Below are 8,015 nucleotides of genomic sequence, written 5' to 3'. Positions count from 1 at the left end.
TACTGCTTCAAAATACTTTGAAATATTTTTCCATTCATCTATCATTTTTAAAAGTGGGGAAGATGGCAGTATTTACCTATTATCTTGTTTAACATTCCACAAACATCATGATGTCGAATAGTTATGAGGGGAACGACATGAAAGAAAAGGAGGAGCAGGACAAAAGTTACCAATACTGGCTGCATTTCTTTAAATTTGAAATGGTCCTTTAGACTAGAGTGATACCTGAATTATTAGAACTATTTAATAAGTTATAGTAATATTTAATGGTTTTATTAATCTTTTTTTAAAAAATTCATAAACCAACAGCAAAATAAGCTAGTGACAGTGTAAAAAAAGAATTACTTTTCTAATTGCACCAAGTATGATTGACTATTGTGCTTCTCTGTTCTTCTTCACCAGGATTACACTCTGACAATGTATTTTCAACAGTACTGGAGAGATAAAAGGTTGGCTTACGCTGGCATACCTCTCAATCTCACGCTTGATAACCGAGTGGCAGATCAACTCTGGGTGCCTGACACTTACTTCTTAAATGACAAGAAATCATTTGTGCATGGAGTTACCGTGAAGAATCGAATGATTCGCCTTCACCCGGATGGAACGGTGCTTTACGGCCTCAGGTCTGTACTTCCATGATGAGGATTTAATCACTGTTGTTATGTGTTGTTGATGTTTGCTTCCTGGTGCAAGGTTATTACGAACACTGGGTAGTGCACTATGTAACCTTCCCTGTAATTCTGAAAGATGCCCGTAGAAAACAAATGACACACTGGATGCTTCTTAATTTTGCCAGAAGCGTCTTCAGTCATATTTTGTCTGTTTATGTAGAGTCACCATATCCGGAAAGCCCACTGGCTATAGGAAGCAGAAAGGCACGCGTTAATTGTAAACCTGAAAATTTTGTCCAAAATGCAGGTGGTAAGATTGAACATGGGTGCTTATGTTGCCTCATGATGTGTCTGTAGACTATAAAGAAAAAGCCACAAGCAGCCCTGGTTGAATGGAGTCAGCCACAGTTAAGACTAGGACTGTGAGTACCTTCAGTGTTTTCTTCGAACAGGGATCAGCACTGCAATATGTTATATTTCAAACTAGAGGTACAAAGTGACCTTACATTGTCCTACCTTCTACCTGTTTTAGGCTTGACTTGTGCTTCTTTGTTTTCTGTCATAGCTTTTATGGTTAGGAATGCTGAAAAATCCTTACCTTAATAAACATCATTACACCAGCAAAAACGTTAATGGAATACTCATTAGTATCAAAACGTTGCTTTATTTGGACAGGTTACTCCATTTGCTCCAGTAGTTTAAACTGTACCAGCAAAACAAGTCTTTGCTAGTGGAAGCTCTATTTCCATCATCAGAAGTGTCTTGTATTCTTAAGCATAGATAATACTAAAGATTGCTGACATAGTTAGTGCAGAATAAAGTGACCCTAGTATAAAAATGAATGAGATCTGAAAAGTGGTGCAGATGGATTATATGTCTAGTGTAATTATTTTAACTACTTTTGTTTTTTATCAGAAGTTGAACTTTTGACCTGACTTGGGTCTTGACCCCTCACCTCTTTAAGTTGTATTACTTATAATGTATGAGTCATAATTGGATTAATCTTTTTAGACAAAATAAAAATAGACTCAGCCTATTATTAAAGTTTAGGATGTTCAGGAAATACAGTCTTTATAAATAACTGGTTTTAGCAAAAGGGGGCTTTCATCTTGCATGTTTTTGAACATAAAGGACACTGCAGGTTTAAGATTCTTTCTGCAAGTAGTTAAATATCAAAAAATTATCCAAGATATTTTCATTTCCTTTACTCTATCTCAAGAAGCATCTCCACAAGCAATGTAATAAAAAATGATGGAAATCAGAAAGCTTATGATCATAGTAATATATAGAAGTCTTTCTTTCATAGTCTAAAAACATTTGGAGTCATTCAGGTGAGGAATATCTGTCATAAAACAGTGTATTTGAATAAGTTAGCCTCCTCTTCTGCAAAATGTAAATGTCCGCAAGCAGATTGCATTTCGCTTGACAGTATTTGCTTGGCAGGGTTTTTACCAGTGGCTCGTGCATGTCAACCTTCCTTCCATTCCCCTTCCCCTGAAAGCACCCAGTATCCATGGTCAGATATCCATGGTGAGAAGCAGCTGAGTTACTTAATGAAAGATAACTCTCTGAAATGAAATCTTTGCACAATATATAGGACATTGTGACCAGAAGGAAGAAAATATCTGAGCCTGAACACTGTTGATTTAAAGACTTGAGCTTTGTGTTGCTTTACCACTAGCTTAACTTACTGTGTTGTGGCTTCAGAGCATCCTGATGGCATTGGCCTCAAGCCACAGTCTGGGGGCAATGATTCATCCTGTGGACTGAGACTGGAACTCAGAGTTTTATGTGCCACAAGACACAGGGTCACTGAAAATAATAGGGGAAATTTTGGAGGTTCGCAACCAACTCTAGAATATCCATGGAGCAAAGTAGTTCCTCAAAAAATACATAATGAAAGAAATTCCAAGGCCACACTAGCTGTGTTCTCTTCTGAACAATGTCAAATGTATCGTACGTTTGAAAAGCTTGACCTTCTGTTGTCCAAGGTTTCTCTCTACTTCAGAGCAAGCAGTTTGCTACTGCAGCTAAAGCAAAAAGGGAATGAGGCCGTAGCTTTTTGAAGTTCAACCCATTTCTGGGGAATTTTTTTGTTTGGGCACAATACTGACTTTGTTCTACTTTGTTTAAAACAATATACAAGTCATATGATGATACAACAGCTTTTTTTCACAGTAGAACAAAGAAGAAATAATGACATTATAGACTGATGATCAAAAATACTCTTTCTGACTGCTTGTGTGTTTGCTGTATATATACCTCTTGTTCTCAGGCACTACAATGCTATATGTCATAAATAAATAGAGTGGAGGAGTATATGCCTTTTATCTGAAAGGACTCATTTATCACCCTTATATAAAACACGATGGATGTTTGCAAGGTGAAAAAGTTAGTTGTGATTGATCAGACAAGGCCACAACACTTATTTCTCTTATTTTTTTGGATGAGTGTATTTCTGTATCAAGATGAAAAAAAGATCAAAATAGCCATTAGGACTGTGACCTAGTCACATAAGAATTATTTATATTGCTTAGGCTGATGTATTTTGTAAACTTTTGAGGGACAGAAATTATCCCTCTGTCAGTTGTTTATGCAACACCTCTCAGCACGGTGGGGTGCCTATACAATATATCAAAATAATCAAAGGCAATCAGCCCAGTAATAAAGTAGCAGATAAAGGTAAGAGAATGTCTATCCAGAGGACAGATAATTGGAGTAGGGAATTTTAAACAATTAAAAATATTTCCTTTGTGTATTGCTTTCACCCAAAATGTATCTGTATCTGTGTACTGATTTATCTTTGTCTGGCTCATAATTGTTTCTCTGTCACTGCTGTGATGATGAGTTCTTGAAACCTTGTTATCCTGCTGTGTCATGCAGCATCCCATCCCATAAAAAATAAATCTGCTTTTCTTGGGAATGTGCACAAGGCTGAGCAATTAACCTTCACTTTTGGTGAGCATTTGTGCAAGTTAAATTTGGTTCATTCAGGAGAGACCTCTCAGCACTAAACTTTGAGTAAATGGGGTAAATCTGTTTCTGTCTATATCTAGCAGTGTCTTCTTTTCTAGTAGATATTTATGAAATTAAAAACCTACATTTTGCTGTAGTACAAAAAATTGCTTGAATAAGAATGTGCAGTTTCTCATACTGGAACTTGTGACACAGAACCATCACGTTATGTGAACAGGTCAAAATAAAAATACATTCTTTAAAAAGTCATAAGACAATTAGTAACTTGAATGCAAGCTTGCCAGCTTGTAATTTTTAATAATTCTGTCAAATTAATCATTTGTAATTGCATGTTTTCTGTGTGGCTGACATTTAAAGCTAATTATACAACATAATAGCTAAGATCCTGGTACCACACTCCTTCCTGTATCAACTTAGCTCCTGTGAATTGTGCTGCAGGATCTTGAATGAGCCCTAGGTTAGCGTAGGTGAATGTACTGAAGCATGAGATAGAAACTACATAGCAGCAATGCCTAAGTGTGCCTGCTTGTTTTATTTTGAGCATAGTTACCAATTGACTCAGGAGCAAGACCATTTGATCGCACAATCAGTATGGCTTTGTAAAGCTTATCACTGCTAAGACCTAGTCATTTAAGACATGCATCAGTAATCAGAGATTTAAGACTAAATTTTCTCTTCCAAGATCCTAGCCTAGTTCTGGTTTTATATGCTTAGTTAGAGCTACTAGTGGTCATCATGTTGAGGAGACGTTCATCTCCATCATTAATAACCCTGTGTCTAGCACCTTGCTTGAGGGTCCAGAAAGGCACCTGTAAATGTTACCTGCAGAGAAGATCTCCCCCTTAGATCTCTCTCAGCAGACCATCTGAGGAATTGCTGTTTGTAAACTATTCCTGCCCACCAGGTCATGTGTTAACAGAGGAACCAGAGCATCTCCCAGCAGGCAGCTAGAGGAAAGTTAACCTGAGTATCCTCCTGTGATACAATACTTGATACCTGAAAGCCTGTGAGACTTACACAAGGGTATTCAGAGGATATCCAGAGTGAACAGCAGTGGCAGAGACGTGATCCTGCCATAGATAAGGCTGGGAAGAACAAAGATCAGCTGTGTGTCTTTCTCACTGGCTACTGGTAGGAACATGAGAGAGAAGATACGCTGAGTAACAGATCTTGGAGCTTTTTCCTCTCCTAGCTCATCCATTGCCTTTGTGCTCATAGAATCATTTGGTTGGAAAAGACCTTTAAGATCATCAAGTCCAACCAGAACCTAATTCTACCAAATCTGGAGCTAAACTGCATCCCTTAGTATGTCAATGCATCTTCTGAACACCTCCAGGGATGGTGATTCAACCACCTCTCTGGGAAGCCTATTCCATACAACTGTGTCTCCCTGTGCAAAGAACTGATAATTTTTCCTTGGAAAAGCACCTTTTCAGTCGGAGAAGAGTGGCCTCTGTTGTTTTATGAGATCTTTGTAATGGTCATAATCCCTTCATTTGAATATTATGTGGTTATCCATCCAAAATAATCTATGTGCTAAGGATAAGCATTTTTTCTTTTCTGTGAGGCTGGATAGGAAATTCATCATAACAGTAGTTTGGGATTTTTTAATGTACAAGAGTTCAAGAAAGGCAGCTAACAACTTTTCTCTTCTTGAAATGCTGCCCCTGAATTTTAAAGTAGTTTACCAAATTAGAAGACTGTCATTTCTGAAGGTTAAGGGATTAAAGACAAGGCTTCAAAACTGAGAAGACACATGGACAAAACCTAACATTGAGGGTTCCAGCTTTTAGAGGTACATTTAAGGCATTTCCCCTCTTGTATTATTAGCATAAATTATCACCAGTATATTACTTGTTTCGGAACTAACTGTGTAGAAGGTTCAACTCCTGTTTATATCAGAAAAGGATCAGTGAGGAATGGACCTAATCAAGCCAAGAAGATAATTGAAATGTGAAACATGTATGAACCCCTTATAAAGAAAATTATGCTTAATAATCCTGATCATAGTCTTGTTGAAGGCTGTGATTCAGCAAAATACTGAAATATACTGCAGATTAATTGTGAACATATGGTTATATCTATCTAGAAGTTAGTAAAAATATATAACTCTATGAATTTAAAAATAAAGTGCCAGTACTGTGTGATACAATTGTATCTATGCTGTTAATACTATTGTTTTAGTTGTGCATCTATATTGTTAATACTCCTGATATACAAGAGCTTGTTGAAAAATGCAAATTCATTAATAGTGTAATGTTCTACAATTTAATCCTTAGTGTGCTAAATTGCCTGCAAAAATAGAAGAAGAAAATATATATTGTTATTTGGGGAGAAAAATTAAAATTCAATATGGCGCTTCATTACAAAATCCTCTTTAATTTACTTTTGAAAATTAGAGAAATATATTTAACTTTGAAACTAAGCATTTTGCTGAACTTAAGACATTTTTTCACCATTTCAATTTTTTTTTCCTAGAGCTGCCACAAAGCCAAGGAATCAGTTATTCACATAGCTTTAATCATTTTGACATTTGTAGTAGACTTTTTTTGCTTCACATTTTCTGATATAAAGTCTTACTTTTTAATCTCAGCAAATGTTTGTGTAATATTTGCATATGTGGATAGGGCCATTGAACCCCAAAGGGACTGGTTGCATAAGGACAAGTCACAGTGAGTTGTTCCACTGCAGTTGGTGTAACCGCTGTTGTATTAAGGTGCTGTTCCATGTAAAACGATGGACTGGATCTTCGGTTCTTTAGAGAGTCCTCACTTGGACAGAATAAACACCATCACAACCTGGATTGCTGGCTGTACAGTAATTCTACCTGATGTTTGTATTTCAGAATCACAACCACTGCAGCTTGTATGATGGACTTGAGAAGATACCCATTAGATGAACAGAACTGTACTCTGGAAATAGAAAGCTGTATGTACATAAGAAAATGCATGTAAAACCTAGTTCAGATTTGGAGAGATTTTTTTTTTATTGAACTGTGTAATATTTACACTGGTGTCAGTGAACATTATGTGAATAATGTAATTATCACCCTTTGGGTTTTTTGTTTCTTTTTCTGTTTGACTTTTTTAAAAAATATAAGAGGTCATCCATTTCTAGATGGATGGATACATCCTAGAAAACTGTGTTTAGGACTGAATGAAGCCACTGACTTGACAGAGGCAGTGACTGGGTGCTTATCTTCAACACAAGAGAATGAATGTTCATATTTTAATCAGATTCCTTTTCAAGAGAGCAAACACCAAGACATCATTTTCTTTCATGGTATGATTTATTATGCATGGATGGTCTTGCTGCAGGACCCACCCTGGGCTTTCAGATCAGCCCCATTTATGATTTGCAGTTGTGTTCCACACAGAACCAGATTCTCTCTTCCATGTAGTCATGTCCTAGGATTGCAATATCCAGATGAATATTTGCACTTCAGGAGTTCCTGCACCATTCCTGTTACTGGCTGGAGATTGTGGGCCATACAAAGAAAATACTGGTATATATTCTATGTTAACTATAGTCCTCCACTGGAGAAACTAATGGAAGTGATGCAACTCACACTCTTCAGTGTGAGTGGAAAAGATGTGCCCCAGTTATGTTTTTCTGTATTCCTTGAATGATCCACCTTTTTCTGGTGATTATCAGCATAAATATACACTTGGTTTCAGTGCTAAATGCATATGATGTTTTAAATCATGCTAATCTGCAATTTTGCAGATTATCGGGTAGCATTTTCTGTCTCGTAGGGACCATTAATCCTTATGTGAATTTTATGAGAGTGATACCAAAAATGAAAAAAAAAAAAAAAAGAAAGCAGTATTTTGCTTCAAATTTGTGTGCAGACTGTAGTGGCACAGCTCTTCAAGAGACCTTCCCACAGACATGCAGAATGAAATATCATACACCACTCCAGCTGTTCTGATTCTTTTCATTGTCTGAAATGACAAACCGTGTGTACTGTGTTTTGAAGCTACATCTGAGTCTGCTGTTATTCCTGACTTACTCTCCTGCTTTGCCTGCAGATGGCTATACAACCGATGACATCGAGTTTTACTGGAGAGGTGGAGATAACGCAGTCACTGGAGTGGAGAGGATTGAGCTTCCTCAGTTCTCCATCGTGGAATACAGACTGGTGTCAAAGAATGTTGTCTTTGCCACAGGCAAGTATTGTTCTTTTGCCCATTCAGAGTTTAATTTCCTTGTGTATGGCAATTACTGTTTAATTAATCATAATGAGTCATTATTAATCATAATTAAATATAGTTTGAGTTGTGTGTTTAGCTAAATAAATTACTTACTTAAAGCCTGGAGGTAGGAGCCCACAAAATATCGTTTCTTGTTTATTTTTCTTTTTCTTGTGTCTGTGTGTCTGTGTGTCTGTGATACTTCAGCAAACGCCTAAATAACGATAATCTAAGT

The 8,015-nt window shown here is 36.8% G+C and overlaps 1 protein-coding gene across 1 annotated transcript; it reads left to right on the top strand.

Annotated features, from left to right (window-relative positions):
* Positions 1 to 408: 408 nt before the first annotated feature.
* Positions 409 to 7,756, top strand: LOC104536822 (gamma-aminobutyric acid receptor subunit beta-3-like; the record flags this gene model as incomplete). Its single annotated transcript, XM_010179548.1, has 3 exons — positions 409 to 623; positions 6,433 to 6,515; positions 7,619 to 7,756. Coding segments are annotated over exons 1-3 (427 nt in total), but the record flags the coding sequence as incomplete, so codon positions are not given.
* Between the last annotated feature and the right edge of the window lie 259 nt (positions 7,757 to 8,015).

Source organism: Mesitornis unicolor, unplaced genomic scaffold, assembly GCF_000695765.1.
Source record: "Mesitornis unicolor isolate BGI_N332 unplaced genomic scaffold, ASM69576v1 scaffold16942, whole genome shotgun sequence".
NCBI lineage: Eukaryota > Metazoa > Chordata > Aves > Mesitornithiformes > Mesitornithidae > Mesitornis > Mesitornis unicolor.
Note: the sequence above shows the minus strand (reverse complement) of the source record. Positions and strands in the feature narration are given on the sequence as shown.